The 22,011-nt window shown below is 28.6% G+C and overlaps 3 protein-coding genes across 7 annotated transcripts in view; 1 reads left to right on the top strand and 2 right to left on the bottom strand.

Moving 5' to 3' along the window:
• Nucleotides 1–9,274, top strand: part of Fmrfar (FMRFamide Receptor) — a 31,451-nt gene extending 22,177 nt beyond the window's left edge. The window contains exons 3-6 of one of the 2 annotated variants that reach the window (XM_074256757.1): nucleotides 2,528–2,796; nucleotides 2,881–3,070; nucleotides 6,323–6,941; nucleotides 7,030–9,274. In XM_074256757.1, coding sequence (XP_074112858.1) covers nucleotides 2,528–2,796; nucleotides 2,881–3,070; nucleotides 6,323–6,937 — 1,074 coding nt within the window. In that variant the 3' untranslated portion in view covers nucleotides 6,938–6,941; nucleotides 7,030–9,274. Of the gene's footprint in view, nucleotides 1–2,527; nucleotides 2,797–2,880; nucleotides 3,071–6,322 lie in introns of both variants that reach the window. The other variant, XM_074256756.1, reaches the window with a different exon arrangement.
• A 138-nt stretch (nucleotides 9,275–9,412) lies between these two features.
• On the bottom strand, nucleotides 9,413–9,921 carry LOC141536322 (ATP synthase F(0) complex subunit k, mitochondrial). The gene is made up of 2 exons (XM_074256773.1): nucleotides 9,748–9,921; nucleotides 9,413–9,637 (listed from the first exon to the last, which is right to left on the bottom strand). Exons 1-2 carry the CDS (start codon nucleotides 9,820–9,822, stop codon nucleotides 9,548–9,550), a joined length of 165 nt encoding a protein of 54 aa, XP_074112874.1. The 5' UTR covers nucleotides 9,823–9,921; the 3' UTR covers nucleotides 9,413–9,547.
• On the bottom strand, nucleotides 9,892–19,043 carry LOC141536304 (uncharacterized). Of its 4 annotated transcripts, XM_074256738.1 has the most exons (7): nucleotides 18,864–19,043; nucleotides 16,866–18,709; nucleotides 16,642–16,783; nucleotides 16,316–16,549; nucleotides 15,782–15,883; nucleotides 10,749–12,474; nucleotides 9,892–10,011 (listed from the first exon to the last, which is right to left on the bottom strand). In XM_074256738.1, the coding sequence occupies exons 2-6, from the start codon at nucleotides 18,662–18,664 to the stop codon at nucleotides 10,789–10,791; spliced, it is 3,963 nt and encodes a 1,320-aa protein (XP_074112839.1). In that variant the 5' UTR covers nucleotides 18,665–18,709; nucleotides 18,864–19,043; the 3' UTR covers nucleotides 9,892–10,011; nucleotides 10,749–10,788. The 4 variants fall into 4 exon arrangements, with proteins under 4 accessions (XP_074112839.1, XP_074112838.1, XP_074112837.1 ...); XM_074256737.1 differs by lacking the exon at nucleotides 9,892–10,011 and having other exon boundaries at nucleotides 10,489–12,474; XM_074256736.1 differs by lacking the exons at nucleotides 9,892–10,011; nucleotides 10,749–12,474 and having other exon boundaries at nucleotides 12,563–15,883; nucleotides 16,866–18,682; nucleotides 18,864–19,038.
• Nucleotides 19,044–22,011: the final 2,968 nt, after the last annotated feature.

Here is a 22,011-nt window from a genome sequence, read left to right as displayed (position 1 = left end):
TGCATGAGATTGTAATCATGTAATATGTAAGGATACGAGATTGCAACGATTAACGTGATTTAAGCAGTCCGCAAAATATTACACAAATATAGAGATGCATTAATTGTGAACGTTAACCCAAGCTCACACACTTTACGACAACAATATAGGATTTAATTAAATATCGCTGACCTACAACACTAAAATGATTATCTATATAATTAAGAGAATGAGGAAAATTTTATCTCCGGCGTATTTGTATGATAAAATGAGTTTTTTAAATTAAATTCAGGACCATTGAAAAGGTCTTGAACTTAATTTATGCCTTTTCAATGTTTAATACGCTTTTCAGTGATAGTTAATTTATTATAAGCTTTCAGAGTAGTTTTAAATAAATTCAAATTTCGCGGAAAACGTCATTTATTTATTTAATTATTTTTTTTAAACATTTCAGTGTGGTTTTATGTCAAAAATTAATTTATATAATTAAGAAACTAAGAAAAATTTTGTGACAGGTACATTTTTATCGTAAATTGGGTTTGATGTTTTTCAGCGATAGTTATTTATGATTTAAATTATTAAGAGAGTGGAGAAAATTTTGTAACGAGCATATCATGATTTTGAAAAAAATTTTTATAATTAAATTCGGTATCATCAGAAAGGTCTTGATAAAAATTTTTGCCTTTTCACAGTTTTATAAATTTTTTCAATAATTATTAATTTTTTATGTTAAGTTTTTGTAGCAGTTTTAAATAGTTGTTGGTTCTATAATATATTCCATTAAATTAAATTAAAAATTTTTTTAATTTATTTAAAAATTACCCAAACTATGTATAATGTGATTATAAATATTAAAAAGGCCATTCAGCAGCCGAAATGGAAGTAGATTTCTTTGATTTAAATATTTAGATTTTAAACGATTAAATTGAATTTTATTTCAATTCGAAATTTTTCAAAAGTTCCGTCATAAGAACCAATGCAACAGTTAGATTTTTATGAAATCTACTAAAAAATTTCATTAAATCTGTCTGAGAAAGTAGGTAATTTTTGGCCTAGACTGATAATGAGATACGTAAATTAAAGCTTATATAATAAGCTTTCAGATGCAATTTACAAAAAAATTTAATAAGATACCGCGTTCAATTATTATTGTACGGAAATACGTTAAAAGTGAAAATTTTTTAGATTTTTGAATTGCTATTATTCCTAAACTATTTAATTTGGGAAAATAAATAAGTATGCAAATTGAAGCTTATTAAATAAACTTTCAGATGGAATTTACAGAAACAAGATATGATATCGCATTTAATTTTTATTGCACGGAAATACGTTAAAAGTGAAAATGTTTGCGATTTTTGAAAATTTTTAAATTGCGTTCATTTCTAAACTACTCGACAGATTTGGCTCATCTTAGAACTGAACCTTAAAAATCAATATAACTACAATGCAATAGTTAAATTTCAATGAAATCTGCTAAAAAATCATTGAGCCAAAGTTTTCTTATTCATTATAAAATTGCTGATAATTAATTAATCACCTAAATGCTTTGTGAATAATTATCAGCTATTGTTTAGTTGATAATTAAGATATTCATTAAAGCCAATTAAAAAAATTTTATCTTTATTTAAAGTCTACAAATCGAAGCATGTTTTGGCTTATTATTATTTTCAGTATTATAAAAGATAAAATAGCAATGGTAATAATAATAAAAATAATAATGAGAGTAATATTATTGAGAGATTAAATTGAGTTATCAAGAAGTTTGATGATTCCTAAGAATACCTCGAAGTCCCTAAACTGTGACGCTACCGGCAAAACTATCCTAAAGTACTTCACCCCCAAGACAAATAGAACGATAACGAAGCTAAAACCATACATATGTCACAAAGTTATACTTTAGTTGAAAACTTAATAAAGAATTGTAAAAATTCCATTGCCGAGTGCATGGAGCAAAAAATTCTTTAAATAAACTTTTAAAATTGTAAATTCACATCAAAAGATAAGGACGTAATAACGCAAATTTTACATTTAAAAACACGACGGAATCTTCTTGAATCCCAGAATTGAGGTATTTTATTTTTTTCAGGGCTTTTGAATAGAAAAGACATCAAAAGAATTATATTTTTTTACATATAAAAAAATATTTTCCATCTTCCCTTCACATCTGATCAGAAAAAAATCCTCGGATTTATTTTTCTTACGTTATAAAATCTATAAAAAAAAATTTTTTTTTTTTCACTGTTTTTTTATCCTCTTGATAATAATAATAATGTTCAGCAGTTTTGCTTTTATAAAGAAATGTTCGCAAAATTCGCCGGCTATTGTCCTATGAATTATTAAATCTATATATGAATTCTGAATGGAATATTTTTTTTATGGAAATTAGAACGCATTTTAGTCTATAAAATCTTAAATAAACTGGTGAATATTTAATTAAAACGCTTTGTTTCTTCGTAGTAATTATTCAGTTGTATTTTTAGATTAGGCTTTAAAACAAATAAAAGCTATTTATAAAAGCCGACTAATTAATTTAAATTTAATGTTATAGGTATTGATCCACGGATTACCAGCTATTTACTCATACACCGGATTACTTTTCGACTACAAATTCAAGACTTATCCACACATCGTCAGATACCTATACCCGCTTTCCTGTATGGCTCAGATGGTTACCGTTTATTTGACGCTGACGGTGACAATAGAGCGTTACGTAGCAGTCTGTCATCCACTTAAAGCTCGCTCTTTTTGTACCTACGGGCGAGCTAGACTTGCGGTACTTTGCATCGTCATTGTCTCCACTCTTTACAATTTGCCCAAGTAAGTGACGTCTCTCAGTTAAGAAAAAAATATCCAACTCACTGCTTGGAAAAATAAAAAAAAATTACATAAATAAAATTTTAGATTTTGGGAAGTTAATCTAGAGGAAGAAATTCACTGGAGATACAACGTTACGATATACTGCGTCGGGCCAGCAATTTTGAGGTCCAATGATTTATATATATCGATATACGTTAACTGGATGTACTTCTTTTTTTATTACGCCTTTCCTTTTGTGTTGCTGGTTGTTTTCAACGTCGCTATTTACCGAAGAGTGAGTAATTTCAATTTAATTATAACTCAAAATTTCCATTCAATTATTTTTATTAAATCTCCTTCTATTTTATTTTCAATTCTATTTTAGTTTTAAATATAAAAGAAATAATTCCGAGGAAAAATATAATACAGGCGGTGCCAAGTTTTTTGGCTTTAGCCCCAAATCCCAGACACTTTTTTCCTTATATTATTCGACCCGAATATGCATCGAATTTTAGGTGAATATTGATATCGAATCGAATATAATGTGACCATAAAAAAAAGTCACTGAAAAAAATTATAATTGAAAAAGTAAAAATTCAGAGAAAATAAAATTGCTCTTTTTCACCCTCAGTAACCCAATTCTGGTCGCTATTGCTTATTGCCACAGTCGTTAAAATCTATGTGACGCATATCCTGCCGTTGACAATACATCATTTTTATTTATTGTTTTTAAATATCGCCTATTAAGTGCTAAAAAAGTATATAAATATTATTTTAATTCGTGTGATATTATTTCAGTAGAAAAAGATTCGATTTAACAAAACAATTTTTATATAAATCATTATTCAAGTACATTTTTTTTAAATTAATTATTTTATAAAAAATAATCAAATTAAAAATTTTTTAAATTATAACAATTAAGATGTTTGTTGTAATTTAAACATCTTTAAAATTTTAAATTAAAATTTTAAATGTTGCGTTGCTGATACCATAAGGGCGTATAATAAAAATTTTATTTCTTTTTTCTAAGTCCAAAAAAAATTTTTAATTTGGAGTAAAATTTTTTTTTGCATTTCTTCATGTTTCACACAAAAATACATTGATTCCCGAAAAAAATTTTTTTATATGCCCTTATGGCATCCGAGGTAGGTCCCCGAAGTCATAAGAGCGTATGAAAAAAATTTTTTTTTAGAAACCGACGTATTTTTTCATGAAATGTCCAAAAATGCAAAAAAAAAATTTTCTTCAAACTAAAAATTTTTTTGGACTTGGAAAAAAAAATATAATTTTTATTATACGCCGTTATGGTTTTTCACTGGGACCTTTTGTCGGTATACGTCCTTTGGCATCTGAAACGCGATATGTAAATGGGTGATTTTTTTTTTTTAATAATAAAATTGACCATTTTTTAGGTAATATTTCGCAGAAAATGTCCTTAAATAATTATTGACATTAAAAATTATAAATCATTTCCTTTTTATTACAAATATCTCTTAACTATCTCTTAGCTAGCTAGCTCTTATTATCCGCGGGTACCTTACTTTTTGTTTAAAAAAAAAATTTCAAACTATTCTACTGCGACAGAACGAAAAAAAAAGTATTATGCCGTTTTGGCATTATAAATGCGATATCATTAACTATTATTTAACGTCTCTGGTTTTAATGTCACGTTACTGAGTGGTAAAAAGAGCGGTAAATATTCCAACAAGTTGATGGAGAGAGACGAGAAAAAAAGCACTTAATAGCTAAAAAGAATATCTAGGGGTTAGTAAAAGAAATAGATATATAAAGTTACGAAAAAGGATTTGTTCTTCTTATAGCCGGTTGGTCTTATTTTAGTAAGAATGATGCTTAGTAAGAAAGAACGATATTTTTCCTGATAAGACATCGTTTCGGGAAATAGTGTGTGCTCCACAAACATTTCCAATTTCGCAAGTGTGGTTTTCTTTTCGTCTACCACTCACGAGTATATCTACAGGTGAATCACCTCGACATCCTTGCTATTTCCAATTCCTTTTACTACCTCGACCTCACGTCGATTTATTTACGCCTGTCAACTGAACAACCGAGCTGCTTTCCGAGACTTTACCAGTACGTGATACAAACTACGGGTGTCTTGTGTCTCTTGTTTTTGTCCTCTGTATTATCCTCGATACACATTCGTTTTCGAAAATATTTACTCAAGTTTAAATTTATTTATCGCTCTTTACTCAACTAATTCTACTGTAAATTACTCAAAATTTCTACACCAATTATAAAATAATTAACAATTGAAATTAAAAGGGTCTTAAATTATTGAAACAAATCTTTTATATAAAAGCATCTCCAGTGTAAGAAACAAAATAATACCTCAAACTTTTAGCGCTTCGCTTTGATCGTCTTAAATTTCTCCTTGTAAAACTTGAAGAAAACACAAATGCTTAATACTGAGAGTTATCGAGATGATTTAATATCACAAGTTGTTATCGCATACCCGGGAAATATTATACTCCGTTCTTGACGCTTTTTAATTGCTTCGTTACCGTTTGTACAGCAGAAATACTCGAGGAATATTATTTAAAATATTTTCGTGTAATTCATGTAATTCTTCATTAAAATCGATATTTATTACTTTCATGACAGTTGAATAATTTTCTAGTAATTAATCTTTTAATTTTTAATGGATTTTTTTCCTCGCTGATGAGAAAATACATTAATACAAGTATCATCATTAGTCGTCAGCTTTACTTTACCATGTCTCTGTAAATGAAAATATGTCAGTGTGAATGTTGTAGTACAAGTAAAGTAATGCCGCAATAGTCTATACAACTTTACTGTCGTTGCGATAGGTATTATAAAACATAGCTCTGTAACGTCATCCCACGCAGGTTCACTAGGACAATTTATTTTTTTTGCTTTCTACTTCTTTGGCGCCGGTTTTCTTCAAGCACTTGTTATTTAGCTTCTTTTCAACAAATGCGACAATAAAGTCTGTGAACAATTTTCTAGATTAAATAAACACATAAAATATAAATTCTGTTTTTTTTTTCCAAGTCCAAAAAAATTTTTTTTTGTATTTCTCAACGTTTCATATATAAATAAGTTAATTCCCAAAAAAAAATTTTTTTATACGCCCGTATGGCATCCGAGGCGAGTCCCGGGAGCCATAAGGGCGAGTAAAAAAAATTTTTTTTTTTTTGGGAATTGACGTGTTTTTGTATGAAACGTACAAAAATGTAAAAAAAATTTTTTCTATAAACTAAAAATTTTTTTTGGACTTGGAAAAAAAAATATAATTTTTATTATACGCCCTTATGGCATTCGAGGTGGGTTCCGGGAGCCATAAAGGCGTATAAAAATTTTTTTTTTTCATTTCTACACATTTCGGATGAAACTACGTCGATTTCCGAAAAAAAAATTTTTATACGCCCTTATGGCTTTTCACCGAGACTTTTTGCCAGTATACGCCTTTATGACATCTGGAACGCGATATATAAAAAATTAAATAAAACAATATCGATTAATTTTTATCGAGTATAAAAATAAAGTTATCTGATTTTTTCCGCAGGTAAGAAAAGCAAACCGAGATCTCCAACAGCTCTCCAGACATCAAAGACGAGAGATAAATCTAGCGACAATGCTCTTGTGCGTAGTTATCGTATTTATCGTTTGTAATGTACTTCCTTTGGTGTCAAATGTCTTCGAGATGTTTCAAGTGCCACCGGTGTGGTTGGTTCAAGCTGGTAATCTTCTTGTGACGATCAACAGCAGCATAAATTTTATTGTCTACGTAATATTTGGCAGAAATTTCAAAAGACTTTTTATCAGGCTTTTTTGTAGCTCAAGATTCTTCAGAGCCGGCCGAGACAGCCCGGAGTTTCAGACTAATGACGAGTCTGTGGTGACTAATATGACAAATATCGAGCTGAAAAATTCAATCAGAAGGAATCATCTTCAAAGGTCAAACACTACTGTCGTCAGAGCCAATAATTTACACACAAATGGCAGCAGTAGGAGACCGAGCGTTAAAATTTTGACGACGCGAGCTTCTAATCCTGGTCCGTGTGTATATTATCCAGCACCTGCGAGCTCCAGTCCAATTGCTAATCAACATCAAGGATCGAGAAGCAATGTACAGAATGGTTGGAGTCCGAAGAACAATTCTGAACACGCTCTCAATTGAAAAGGTTTGCTTAAAATTTTAAATAAAATATAAATAGCTGAAAAGAAATTTAGTAATGATGATAATATAATAATTTAATTAAATTCTATAAGTTTTCACGAGACAATTGTGACCGAAGACTGCAAAGGTTTATATTATTGGATTATTGTTGTGGTTGGAATTAATTTCCGAGACCGAGGTGGAGACCAATTTGTTGTAGCGCGACAAGACACTTGAATGAAGAAAAAAAAAAACATTTAACAAAGTTTTCTCGATATCCGCCTTGGGGTTTCTTAAATGTTGAAAAAATAAAAGAACTTGAAAGTTATAGAAAAAAATGAGAAGAAAGAAAAACAAAGAAGAAAAGTCGAATATTCTACAGATGTCACGTACTTTCAAGTTAAAATACTCACAAGCGAATCCGATTTGATACCACGCGGAAGTGAAGAAATATGTTTTAACGAAACTCTGCCAACCCCGGATATTATTTAAAATTTTTTTTTTTTTAATTTTAATATCCACTTTAAAATGATATTCATGTATGTCAGAGACTATACTGTATATATAGTTTGGGGAGTATAAATCTAGCTAGAATTTATTTAAATTCAGAGGTAAATTGTTATAAAGAAAAATTAATTATATTTTTGAGAAAGGAAATAAAAATATTGACCAATTACTTTCTCGATATACGACTGATAAATTCGATGAATGAATAAATAAATCTAAATAATTATTGTATTTTATAAGAATGTATATATGTCTTATTTATTTATACTTTTTTGATTAATTTGTTACTGATGATTAATGGAAATTAGTTAACTGAACGTCGAAAGTAATTGAGTAGTTGAATTTTAAATATTTAATGTTAATCAATTATTAATACTTTATTATGAGCTATTTTTAATTAAATATAACAATCATAATTGCAAATATTATCAGTGCATAAAAATAATGTAACGATTGAGAAACATCGATGATAATTATTGTATTTAATTCGATGCCAACTAAGTACCTAAAAGTTTTGATGTGATAATAGAACGTTGATTGATTAATAAACAATATACTGATTCAAATACTCATTAAAAAAAATGTAAAAATATAAAATACTCTATTATTTAAAAATATGTTAAGTATTGAATGAATAAATCCTAATATAATAATTAATAAAAATAACAATAAATGTAAATTTAAATAATTAAAAATATGCAAGTATTATATGTATAAATGTGAATTAAAAATGACAAGAATAATAATAATAATATAAAAATGTTTTCTTGTAAAATTGCTCAGTCATACTAATGAAAAAAACTTTATCAGAATCTTTAACATTTCAATTGACTCGACAAAATAATAAAACAACTCCTGTTAATACTTATAAGCATTTAACAATAAGATAATAGTAATAATAATAATTATAATTATAACCCTTATTGAAAAAATGTATTTAAAACGATTTGATCGTTTATAAATATTTTTTCTAATTAGAGAATAAAATATGTAAAAGGGAAAAAAAGACGCTCTCGTGACTGTACGATAATAAAACCGTTTCTAGTCATGAAATTTTTATCATACTCCTGTGTAGACTTGTCTATGCTAAAAATAATATAAAAACATATATTTAAATAATGTAATAAATAAATATTGCTGTTAATATAAAATCACAATAGCTTGCTTATAAATTTAAATTACAGTCATGGGCAGTCACCAGATGAGGCTCAAACTAAAATATTATTTTTAAATGCTTTTCAAATATTTAATAATAGTTATCATTTTTATTTTATTGTATGTATATTATTATTTATTTTATTCTTTTTTTATAATGTAATTTATCCTTGCTTCAGAATATAATTATATTGTATATAAATTATAACCAAATATAAATGACTCTTGATGATTTTACGAATATTTATTAATCCTAATATAAATACATGCAACTGAAGTTAGCATACGTCTCAAAATTTTTGATTTTTTTTATTAATTTAATTACAACTAAAAAGATATTTATAAAAAATTGCACGAATATTTTTTCAAGTTTTTTATGGGTGACAATTTTTTTTTTAATTTTTTAAGTGAAATTTTTTCAAAAAAAATTATGAAATGTCGGCTAACTCCATTTTCATATAAATACATATATTTTTTTATCATCTTTTTAAAATAATAATTTTTATTAAATATTTAAATAATTTTAAAAACAAAAATAATTACAAATAAATCTCTCATAGCCATACTACAAATTTAATTACATTAAAGTTAGCTGTCATTTGACAAATTTTTAATTTTATTAAACAATTAAATTAGTTTTAAAAAAATTGCATTTTTATTTTTTTTTAATTTCTAAAAGTCAATTTTTCTTTCTTATTTTTTTGGATTAATTTATTTGTTAATAAAAATTTTAAAAATTATTAAATATCTGCTAAATTAATTTTCATATAATCTAAAACAAGTCGGATTATTATGCAGGATTGTCAAAGGACCAACATGTAATTATAGCTTCAATTAAGTAATTCCTAAATTTTTATTGAACAATTTAAAGAGGTGTAATTTTGTTTTTTTTAACAGAAAAAGTCATGGTAGACCAAAAATAAGAATAAATTGTTGTTACATAAGTCTACATTTTACATGACAGATCATCTAGGCACTTGATTCTGATGCCTTCTTCTTTGGTTTCAGAAGATTGTAAGCAATTATTAATCCCAGGACACTGAGTGTTAACTTAGAAGTCTGGAACATGATAAATTTTTATAAAATATTTGAATACAATTTTTTTTTATCCAACATATTATTACATGATACTTATATTAGGTTAGGTGTACTATTTTCGGTTTACTTACATTAGCTCTGCCGGAATTAGTTGTACTGTTGAAGTATTTCTGGATACCAGTATATTTCTGACCTTCTTCACCCATTTTGGATAATTTTTTCTTTTAATAATTTATTGTAATTTAATAATTTTGTTCAGTTATATACCGACTTGTCTCACATTCACGAATTACCCGAATGTACAACAATGTACGTGCCTACAACTTTACCAATCGATTCTACTTCCCAAGTTACGCAGAGGTCACTAGCTCCTGGATAATTTTTTGAGCGGTAAGCTTTTAATTTTTATGAAAAAAAAAATTTTTTTATAAATTATTAAGTAATTTTATAAATTATAATTTATTTTATAAATTATTAAGAAAACAAATGAATTCACTAGATTATATTTTTATTGATAAAAAAAAAAATACAAAAAAAAAATTATTGCGTTCCTTATAAATACACTATCAAGTAAATGAACGAGTCAAAAATTTACTATACAAAATCCGTTCTTAAATATATTATAAAAAAGTAATTAATAATAGATATTATTAAACTATTATTAATAATCATGATAATGGAAACTTTAAATTGTTTCTATGGTTTTAGAAAAATAATTATTTGATCAACAATTAATTACTTTTCATTAGAAAAAATTTACGTTGCTATCAAATTCGGCTTAAAAACTATTATTTAATTGTATAGTTACATTTTTTTAAATAGATAATACAAAAAAAAACCTAATAAATGATTTGAATATTATTAATAATAATAATGCTAGATTAATACTAATTAAGATTATAAGCATAGCGAGGTTTTATTACAAATAATTATTTGCTTAACTAATGATTGCATTCTTAAATAATAACACAATTTTTTTTAATTAAATTTGTCCCTACTAAATTAACAGTTCTTTAAAAATTAAAAATTAAAAATTAGTGTATTAGTAACAAGTATACTAAATTATTGATATATAAAGACTGCAAAAGTAAAAAAAAATCAATAATAATATTTTTATTATAGAGATACTCACTAATATTATGTTCATTACTTGTTAACTAAGCAAAGTCTGTTTACTCATTAATAAATAGTTCAGTATTAGATATTAATTTGAATAAATCAATCATATTAATAGACAACTGAACATCGTAATTTTGATTTTTAATTCTTTCGATTTCCTCTCGAGAGACAACACTGAGTTTTTGCGATAACTTGAGCACATGAGTCATAGGAATCAAATCCAAAATTTCTAAATCATCTTCTCCAAATTTTTTATAAGATTTTTTGTACTGTTCAAATATGTGAGGATATTGTTCAAAAGTTATTTTCTTGACTGGTATATTAGCGGATTTTAATTCAATCATAGTTAAAATAAATTTGTTGTCATCATAAACAGTAAAAGCTGATCTGTACTGATCAATCAGTATCCACCCACTGTTTTCAAAATTATAAATATTAACGTCGCTATTCGTAAGACTCACAGTTTTGAAAGGTATTGGATTCGAGTATTTTTTGACAGCAGTCGATGAAGAGCAGTTAATTGGATTATTTTTAATAGAATCGTGCGATTTATCGGTGCTTCTAGATGATTGATCATTGCACGAATACGATGAATCTTTTTCAATGCTTTCGGCAGTAGTTGCATCTATCGGGTCGTAAACTGAGTAGGTACTCTTTGAGTCCCAGGAATCTTCTTCGTAATTCTCATTACGTTGTCTGTTAATACCTACTGGATTTATAAGCACGTTATTATAAACAGGTATTGAATGATTCACCGGGTCAATAGGATCAGATTTTTTTACTCCCGTATCAGTTGGTTCTTCTAACTCGTCTGTAGTTTTTTCTGGAATATCATACAGCGCTGGAGATGCACCGACGACTTTAAAAGTTAGATTAGTTTTGGGAGGCGCAGGTTTGAAAATTTCTTTTTTAGGTCTCGGTGGTAAAGGCGGTGGAATTTTTATTCCTTGCATTTTAGAAGACATTATTTCCTGTTTGAAAGGATTTGTTTCAACAAAATCACTGGCAGATGAACTTGAAATTTCCTTTGATAATTTTTGTTGACGTAATTGTTGTTGATGTAATTTTTGGAAAACCGATTTACCAACGTGGGAAATTAAATTTTCTAATCCAACAGGTAATTTTTTTACTTGATGAGGAGTCCTAGTAGTATCAGTTGCAATATTAGCTACATTTGATGCGTTATCAATTGGAAGACTTTTAAAAGATTCCTCGAACATACCAGGGTCAGTGTTCTCGTTGGTCAACGTAACGTCACTGTCGTCGATAGATGGAATTTCTGATAATGACTGATCATTAATACACTCGCACACATCAGCTAACTTGGGTGCTGGATTTCCATTTACTGAGTGATTAGGAGTACATGTAATGATAGGCGTTTCACTATGACTATTCGAACTAATAGTCTGGTAAAATAAATTTGCGTACAAATCATAGAAAGTGCTTTTTATAATGTCAAGCCCCTTTGGTTCCATATTAGCAACCATCATCGACTTATATAAACTTACTGCTGACTGGGTGTATTGATCTAAAACTTTGATAATTTTTTCTTTAACATTTTCCTGAATTTGTGCGGAAGGAACATTGGGTGTAAGCACTGAGTTAGATGACATTTCAGTAGACGGTGTAGAAGAAATTTTGGGTGTACTCGGCTGCAGTAATTCTAAAACGTTTGTAGTATTATTTTCTCCGTAATCTTCGACGTACAAACTCATGTCATTTGGATCAACGATGAGATTCTGAAAAAGTTGGGAAATTAATAAAATAGTAACACAAAAAAAAAAAAGTAAAGTGAACATGACATTTATTTATCATACACGTTTAATATATAAATTCGAAATTGAACAATTAATTAACATACTACGATTTCAAAACAATAAGAATACATTTATTTATTGAACTAGTAATTGTTGCTTTCACGATAATAATTTAATTAAAAGTGTATTGATAATATGCCATTCACATTTTTTTTTCACAAATTTTATAAAAACAAAAATAAACTTTTTTTTAATTAATATAAAAAAAATTAAGAATATCAAATGTTATGATGAGAAATTAGTTGAATATTAAAAAGAAAAAAAATTGAATGTAATTAATTGTAAATGGCACATTGTTTCAGTTCTTTAATGATTCTCGCTTAACTCTCATGAAATATTAAACTTTAAGAAAAAAAAAAAATTAAGTAATCATTGAAATACAAATATAATTGTTAACACACTATATCATTGTAAGGTAAAGAAAAAAGTAGTCCTTTGTATAAAAGTAAACAAATTAAAAAAATTAAATTCATTTAGAATAATTAATCAATTATTCATAGCTATCTAAAAAATCCTCAGCGTTGAAACTTAAATTGCAACTTTTTACAACTTTTAGAGATTCGAGAAGCCCTGACTTTTTCACTTCGTTTAATATTGAACACTTCAACTTAAGACTCGGTGTTCTAACTATTTTTTCACGGTCAGAATTTTGAAAATCGCTGTCAGCTGAATCAAATTCTTTTTTAGGTGCCTCATAATTTTTTTCAAACTTCTTTCGAGACTCAGATTGACTAGAAACTTTAGTCAAATTCTTTTTATTGTCAAAAAATTTTAGATCCTTTCTCGGGGACTCAGAATCTGTCTCCACATGAGAAGAAGGCGATACATAGTTATCACGAGCACTAGACATGTCTAAACTGCTCTCAGACATTGAACTTGAAGCTTTTTCTTCATTGCAATTTATTTCTTCAATTTTAATTTTCTCATCTTCAAAAGTAGCATCAGTGTCTGTTCCTGCTGATGAGTTCATGATACTCTTCTGGTTGGGAAGCGAAACACCGAAGAAATTTGCAAGAAAATCTAATGGCAAATGATAATCAAATTCGCTGTTATCGGATTCAGGATCGAGGTCATTATATACCCCCATTGATTTAGGCGGTTGTTTTGCTACACAAATCTCAAGTTTATTTACAACTGGTGCATTCACATCATTATTCTCATTATTTTTTTCGTTTAAGATAAGATCAATCCTATCTTTTGTACTTTCTTCAGAATCCAATTTCTCAATCAGAATTTCACAAATTTTTTCATCATTAGCTCCTTTTTCTTTTTCTTCTTCTTTAGAATTCACTGATTTTGTGAGTTTTTCATTAACTTCCGAGTTTTTATTGTTTACTTCTTTGGAGTCGTTACTGCTATCAGTTGAAGGAACTTCTTTTCTTGTACTCACTCCTCCACAATACGAATCATCTGAATCAAGACTGCCATCATCGATACTTGAAGAATCTCTATGTTGTAGATTTAATTTTTTACACAAGCTAATTCTTGCAGATGCATAATAAATTGAGTTGACTTTCTTCTTTGGAAATGGTAATTCTTCAATTAATACTTTTTCCTTAGGGGAAGGTAACTCTTCAATCAATACTTTCGTCTTTTGCTGAGGTTGAAGTTCAGCACTTTCATTGACCTTTTCAGAATCTTCTTTCTTCTTTTCATCACTTGAAATTTCATTTTCACTGCTCTTTTTGATACTATTCAAGTGACGTGTTTTTAATAATTTGTGGATTGTCGGAACTTGTTTAGAAGAATCAGACGATCGACAATCACTGTCGCTTTTCTGATCAACATTGTTAGATCGGAGAACTGATCTTTCAGGAAATGAATTCCAGCCACTTTGTTGACTACCTGAAGACATACTATCAGAACTGAAGCCTGGTGCTCCATCTATCAATCTTCGTACATTAACTGGAACGACCACCTTTACTCGACCAGATTTTTTATTGATAGTGTTGAGTGTTTGTCGTACCATCGGTGTAATTGTGCCAGTGTGTTGAATTTCATCTCCGCTATTCCATGATAAAATAGAATTCCCTTTTGAAATTTTTGGAGCAACACAAGATTGATAAAAGTTTTCAAAGTATCGATGAGCCTCGTCATTTAAATATGACTTACCTACAGGTTGATTACTACCAACCATAGGTTTCGCTGAAGATGAAAGTTTTCCTACTGATATTAATTTTGACACATTCCCGTCGTTCGTACCCTGTACTTGTCTTCTTACTACATTCCAATCTAAAAATTCTTCTCGTCCATGACCCCCCAAGGGACTACTGAATGTTCCCGACTCTGGAATTTTACCATCCTCATCTTCATCGTCAAAAGCAGCTAATAGTTTTGAAACTCCTGATTGAGAAAGTACTGGCGCTTTTTTTCCACTTGAAGTTTCATCGGAACTTGATTGTGACTGAAGAGTTTCTCGTTCATTTTTCTTCAACAATTGTTTAATATCATTCCAATCAATTGGTTCTGCTCGTCCGTGCCCTCCTAAAGGACTACTAAAAGTTCCACAGTCAGGAATGTCAGCTTTGTCATCAACGGCGATTATATTTGATACATCTTCACATTTAACTCGATTATGATCTTCAATTGGTGCTTTTGATAATGATGAATGATTAGATGACCCAGAAACACAATCAGGTTTAGATATTTTAGAAACATGATCCTGTTCAAGTGTTTCAGAAGCATGTTGAGCTGGGTATGTCTTAAAAATATCTTCAAGTTTAATTGGCTGCGTACTTTTTTTTGAAACAGTTTTTGATTCATTATGAATAGGTTCAAGTTTAGATGCTTCGAATTTAGCACCAATTAATTCAGCAGAACTCGCATCATCTGTGTTTTTATTTAATTCCTTATTCAATTCAAACCATAATTGTACTTTGTCTAAAGACGATCCTAAGGATAATAAATTTACTTTTGGGGGTGGTAAATAATTCAAAACTACTGGAGATGGCGGTGATTCTACTTGCTTGGACTTGAGTTCAGATTTAGCCATTTCACGTAGCATTGAAGGCGACATAGTTTTACCGAGACGCTCACTAGATTTTTGAGCGTTTTCGTCAATATGAATACGATACTTATTATTATCAGAGGACACAAATTTAACTGATTTATGATGATTCATTCGAGCTAAGCGAGAATTGCCTACAGACGCGTTTAAATATTTTTTCTTCCATTCGGCAGAAGATTGTAAAGCGTGTTTGAAAAAAAAATTTCTGGTGGTAATACGAACCGTGTTAGATTTCGCAGCAAGCTTGTGTCGCAATAAGAAGTCTGCAATATGAAGATCTTCTGGGTCTGAAGTATCAGTCAAACCAATCAGCATGGAATTGTTCTAAAATTTTAACGAAAAGATTTATAAAGGATTGACAATAGTTTGAATAATAATAATAATAATAATAATAATAATCACAAGCAACTTTGCAGTCACTATGTGACTGCTGTCACTTATGAACTATAAATAACTCCAATTTTGTTTTATTAAATAATGACTTTTGTTTATGACAAATTATGACATATATAATGTATATAAATATATGAAAAATTGATGTGGGTACTCAAATGAAAGGTCTTAATGAGTGACAACCTTATCTTCACAAGATAAAAGGTTATTTCTTACGTAAAATAATTACTTTTCCTTAATTGCACTGTACTTTCTTAACAATTGACATTTGTCATATAAATACACTAGTCATAAAATTTTTAGTATTCTCTTAATAATATAGATAATGATAATAATAATAATAATAATAATTGCTTAACTTACATCAACATCAACTTTTTGTACCATTGCCCACATTTCACATTTGAACGCCATTTTAATAAATACATCACGTGCTTCAACAGGCCAACCATTACCTTCACCGTTATGTACCTTTGGTTGAATCCCAACTAAACCACATGGGATAGCTTGAGCAGGTAAAATTCCAAACGATCGCTTCAAAAAAAACAGTTCTTCTGAACGATATGATTTCATAGTTCCGAAATCATAGAAATGGATCTGTTAAAAAAAAAAATATATTCGAAATTTTAATAAATATTTTTTTGATTAACAATTATAATAATAACAATGATTATTTTTAGGACACTCACTTTCGCACTAGTTAGTGAAGGCGAAATACTTTTGATCATACCACGATGCCATGTGCCATAAAATTTGCAAGCAACATTCAATTTTTCAACCATTAAAATTTGAGGAATTACGTACTTCGAGCTGTTCTCATCGTAAAATGACCTATAAATATGATATTAATAAATAAATAAATTAAGCAAACATCCCTCAAAATTGATAAATAAAATAAACAATGAATACATACCCCAAACGTTCCATCATGTCATCAAAGTCAGCTTTATTTCTAGTCAATTGTACCCAGAAAAACGAGGGATGAAAAGCTTCTACTACTTGAACTTCAACAGTTCGGAACTCTTTTACTCCAAGCTCATCCGTGAAAGGAGCAAATTCACTGACCTGTATACATTCAATAGTTTCCTCGTCATTAATTACATCCAGTGGAAATAATTTACGTCTAACATCACGTGAAAGTCGCCGTGGGATCGATTCATCGAAGTAATTTTGGCAGTTATATGAACTATATACTGAAGCCAATGTTGGAGTTTGTTTAATAACCTTGTCATCATCATCTGGTATAGGTTTTCTAGCATCAAACAATTTGTAGTCCCCTCTCCGGTAAGGTCCAATCTTGTGAAATATATGAGGCAAATACGATACGAAGTCAGAAAATCGCTGACAGTTGGACTTTTCCCACTCCAGTGATAACTTGTATTCTTTTTCATACAATGTTGGCAAGTCAACACACCAAATACCATTTGGATTATTTTCTAAGAGCTTCTGCAGTCTCAATACTGTACGCTGAGAAAGCGACTCCACCACAAATTTTTTATTTTTCTGAAAAAGAACTTCTCTGTCAATACTTCCAGCTTTAGTTACATCATCACCACTAGTATTTATTTTAGGTTTAACAGCTTCGAATTCATATTGGTAATTTGATGATCTCACTTTTGATTCATAAGCATTGTAACTTGAGTCGTGTTTGTTGTGATTTATTTTCTCTGTATCTTTGATTTCTCTTGAATCGCTGATAATATCACCCGGCTTGCCACTATTGCCATGACTCTGAGACTTGTCGTTATTTTTTCCATTAACTGCATGAAAACCATTGAACCCACTTTCTGCAAATCTCGGCCAATTATCCAAATCATCATTGAAGCCATTAGTTAAATCCTCATCGGAATCCATACCAGCAATTTTGAAATTGTTTGATGAAACATTTTTAGAATAATTTGTTTCAGTACATATATGATGATAATTGGCGTTGCTATACTGACCGTTGCTGTTCCCATTATTTTTATCTGAATGATTATAATCGCTATTTTTCTTCGCATACTTATTATGGTAGCGATTACCATTGGTCTCAGTAGAATACTTGGTTTGATTATATTTTCGAGGTGGTACCGATTGTGACCTGCTGGATTTTTGCGCAAATGAGTCACGTGGCGACGATTTTCTAAGATAAATCATGTTATTTTTCGTCATAACTTCACGTTCGAGCATCTTTAAATGTTCTTGGATCTGATTGTTGCTTAAATTTAAACGCAAACGGTTGTAGAGTTTTTCAAGCAATTCAGACAGAAATAAACCACTAGGACACTCTTTTATTACTGATAAAATCTCAGTTGTTACCGCCGGATCAATTATCGACGACGACGACGACGTAGATTCATGTGGTCTGTTATAATCCTGAGGTGGCCTGTAGCCCGGCGGAACTGTTTTCCGCATCCCGACGGAGCGGCTTCGATTATTGTTGGTTTTTCTCTGCGTTCTAGCAACTAAATCAGTCACGTGTTTAAAAGAATCTTTGCCTTTGAAATTAATATAATGAATCACACCTTGCTGATAAACTTCAATTTCCGGTATTGTTTTAAGAAATTCAACTAACGACGTGAAACCGTACCGTTGATAAGGAATCTGTTCACCATTTAACTCATGATAATCTCTGACGACTGCATCCAATGGAATGCCGTAAGCCTGCTTTCGCGTGGCAAGCTGAGAAACTACTGCCGAACGCAGGTCTTGTATTTCTTGATCGATAGTCATTTAACTGATTTGCTTTGTCTTCAAAATAGAAAATTCTCGCGTCATCTAATAAATATTTATTTTATTTTATGTTTATGTAAATAAATCAACTTATTCGTATTTTATATAAATGTAATTATGTACATTATTTTATCAAGCCATTAAACGTAATTTAATAAGAATAATAGAATATAAAAATAATATATTTTAAAACACTTACCGATATGAAAATTTAGTTAAAATTTATAGTAGAATAATCCACGAGAATTTAAAATAAAACGATGAAGAACAAGCCAGATTTTAAAATATTTAGGGCAATGCTACCTCAAACAAAACTTGGACTCAAGTGATCTACCCCTACCGGCTACCGCGTGTTTGTGTTGCTTCTTCTTCCCAAGTTCAAGCGTGTAGTACTGCAGCCGATGCTAGCACATCTAGCGAGTGATCAGACAAAGGACGCAAAACACCGGAAAAACATGGCCTCCAGTTGTGTACAAGCAAAGTGAGTACATCTGGTGTTATGGGGCTTGTAGCCGGCTTCTTCAACCAATCACGGACCTAAATTTTGTTTGGGTTCTATTTCTCTCTTAATTGTTTTATGAAAATTAAATTAGCTGACATCTAAAAATTTTTTTTATTGACAAAATAAAAAAAAATTTCATTTGTAAAAAACTTGAAAAACTATGAGTGTAATTTTTTAGTTATAATTTAATAAATTCAAAAATATCAAAAAATTAAAAATGTCGGCTGACTTGTAGTATGATAATAGTTTCTTGAAAACGTCTACCCATTAGGTACAGGTAACAAACTTGAGGAGATAAGCGTAGTAAATGTAGTTTTAGAAATTTTATTTTTCTAATTACGTCTAAAATAAATTCTTCTAAATGTATTTACCTGAAACTCATTTTTAAACTGCACTAAGAATGAAAAAAGTAATTATTTTTAAATTATAAAATAGATGTTATCAGTGTATTGGGAACATTTGACATTTAAATATACATCTATAAATGTCTAGATTTATGGATGTATATTTAAGTTACTAATGATTAAAAATTATTTTGTAACCAATATTAACACTTTTTAAAATAAAATTTTGCATTGAAAAAAAAAAAAAAAAAAAACACTGAAATTAGCAGACACTTGACAGTTGTTTGATTTTTGATTTTTCTTGAAAAATGAATTAGGCCTAGAAAATTATTTTTTAAAAATTACATTTATAATTTTTTAGAGCTTCTGAAGATTAAATTTTTTATAATATTCAAATCAGCACACATCTGGCAATTTTTTAAAAATTTTTATTATAAATCAATTATAAAAAAAAAATATTTATACAGAATTTACACTTGTAATTTTTTTAAATTTATAGTTGTTGAGTTTTTTTATGGAAATTTTTTTACAATAATTTAGTTGTTCAAAAAAATTTTATAATTTTTTAGAAAATTGTGATATTCAACTTTTTAGGTAGATTTAATTGAAATCTATCTATTGCATTGGCCTTCATGTCAAAATTAAGTCGCAATTTTGCTATAATATCATCTAACTAGTCAAGTATAGCTCAAAAATAGTATTGGTTCGGAAGTTTATGTATGTATGCAATACAACGCAGCTTGTGTACACAATAGCACGTACAATTCTTAACGGATTTAGATGAAACTTGGTACACATATTTTTTGGATAATAACCTTGAATGAGTTCAAAGATAAACAAAATCCGTCAATAAGTTTAGAAATGGTAACTCTTCAAAATGATCAAAATAGTAAAAATCACGTTTTCAGTGACTTCATTGATGTATAACTTTTGATTAAAAATAGATGGCTATTTTTTGATAAATTCATGTAAAATCTTATAAAACTACCTTTAATTTGATGTATATAACATTGACATTTCGACCATTTTTAGCTATTTTATTAAAGTTAAGAGTGCAATTGAAACATTTTTAGACAATGTGTTGTACAAACAAATTATAAATATTATTATAAAAATTAACTTAGCTGATAGTAGATAATTTTAAGAATTTTTATAACAAATAAATTATGGCAAAAAAAAATTGACATTTAGAAATTTTAAAAAATTACAAATGCAATTTTTTAAAAATAATTTTTTGGAGCAAATTTATTTGTTAAAACAAATTAAAAAAGTGTCAAGTGACAGCTAACTTTTATGTCATAATATTATTATATCGAACATTCTTAACAGATCCTAATGAAATTAAAATAAATTTCATTTAATATCAGACGAAAGTTAATGGGATAATATGATAATTCATTCTGTAAAATCTACCTTCCATTTCGGGTGTGGCCGAATGACATTTTTTTTTTAATTGTTCGTTTTTTTGTTTACTTTTCAAAAAAAATATATCAAAAACATAAAAAAAAGATAAAATAGAAATTTTATTAAAAAACATGAGAGCCAAAATTTTTTCCAACTTTTGAAGGCAAAAAAGCTATTGAAATCTTTGTTTTTTACTTTCACAACATTTTTTATCATAAATGCGCCGTAAAAACAAGCAGAATGAAAAAAAATTATAAAATGTTGATTTTTCACCTACACGGAAAAATTAAAACCAGACTGGTTATCGTTCTGCATACGACTCAGTCAGTTGCTAAAGAAAAATGAGACCAAAATCACGTTAACAAGTGAGTGAATCATGTGCGCACATGACTGAATCAAGTTTTGCACAATAAGTGCGGTGCTGCTCATGAATCTGACCACAGTACCCAGTCGCGCCGAACAACACTGAATCGGGTGCGCACACGAATTGTTATTTTTCCGCACAGCATCTAGTCATGTTACATATTTAAATAATCTCTTACATTAAATTATAAAATATAAAAGTAATGAAACTTTCTATTATAAGCCAAAATCTAAATACTTTCTATAAAAGCCTAAAAAATTCTTCAAGTTTTTTTATTTATTGTTTCAAATAAAATAATTTAGTTTTCATAAAAATATTATTGAAAATTAAGTTAGCCGACATCTAAAAATTTTTAGAATTTTTTTTTTATTGAAAAAATAATTACAAAAAAATTTTTGATAAATTTTCATTTGTAAAAAATTTAAAAACTGCCAGTGCAATTTTTTAAAAATATTTTTTTGTTCTTATTTAATTATTATAAAAATAGTTATAGCCCAAAATGTGATTGACTCCACTTGTAAATAATTACCAAAAATCAATTAAATTGATAGATGTCTGTTAATTGCAGAATCATCATTTTTTAAGTAAATTTTTCTTCCTATAATTTATTTGTAAGAAAAATTTTAATAAAATTAAATAGTTATAAAAGAACTACAGTACAAAGTAGAATAAGTGAACCAAAGCATTGTTAGAATAAGAAAAAGAATATGAGAGCAAGACAGAGAAAATTTTA

Source organism: Cotesia typhae, unplaced genomic scaffold, assembly GCF_013202065.1.
Source record: "Cotesia typhae breed Kobodo isofemale line unplaced genomic scaffold, CoteBio_Ctyphae scaffold_152, whole genome shotgun sequence".
Lineage (NCBI taxonomy): Eukaryota > Metazoa > Arthropoda > Insecta > Hymenoptera > Braconidae > Cotesia > Cotesia typhae.
Note: the sequence above shows the minus strand (reverse complement) of the source record. Positions and strands in the feature narration are given on the sequence as shown.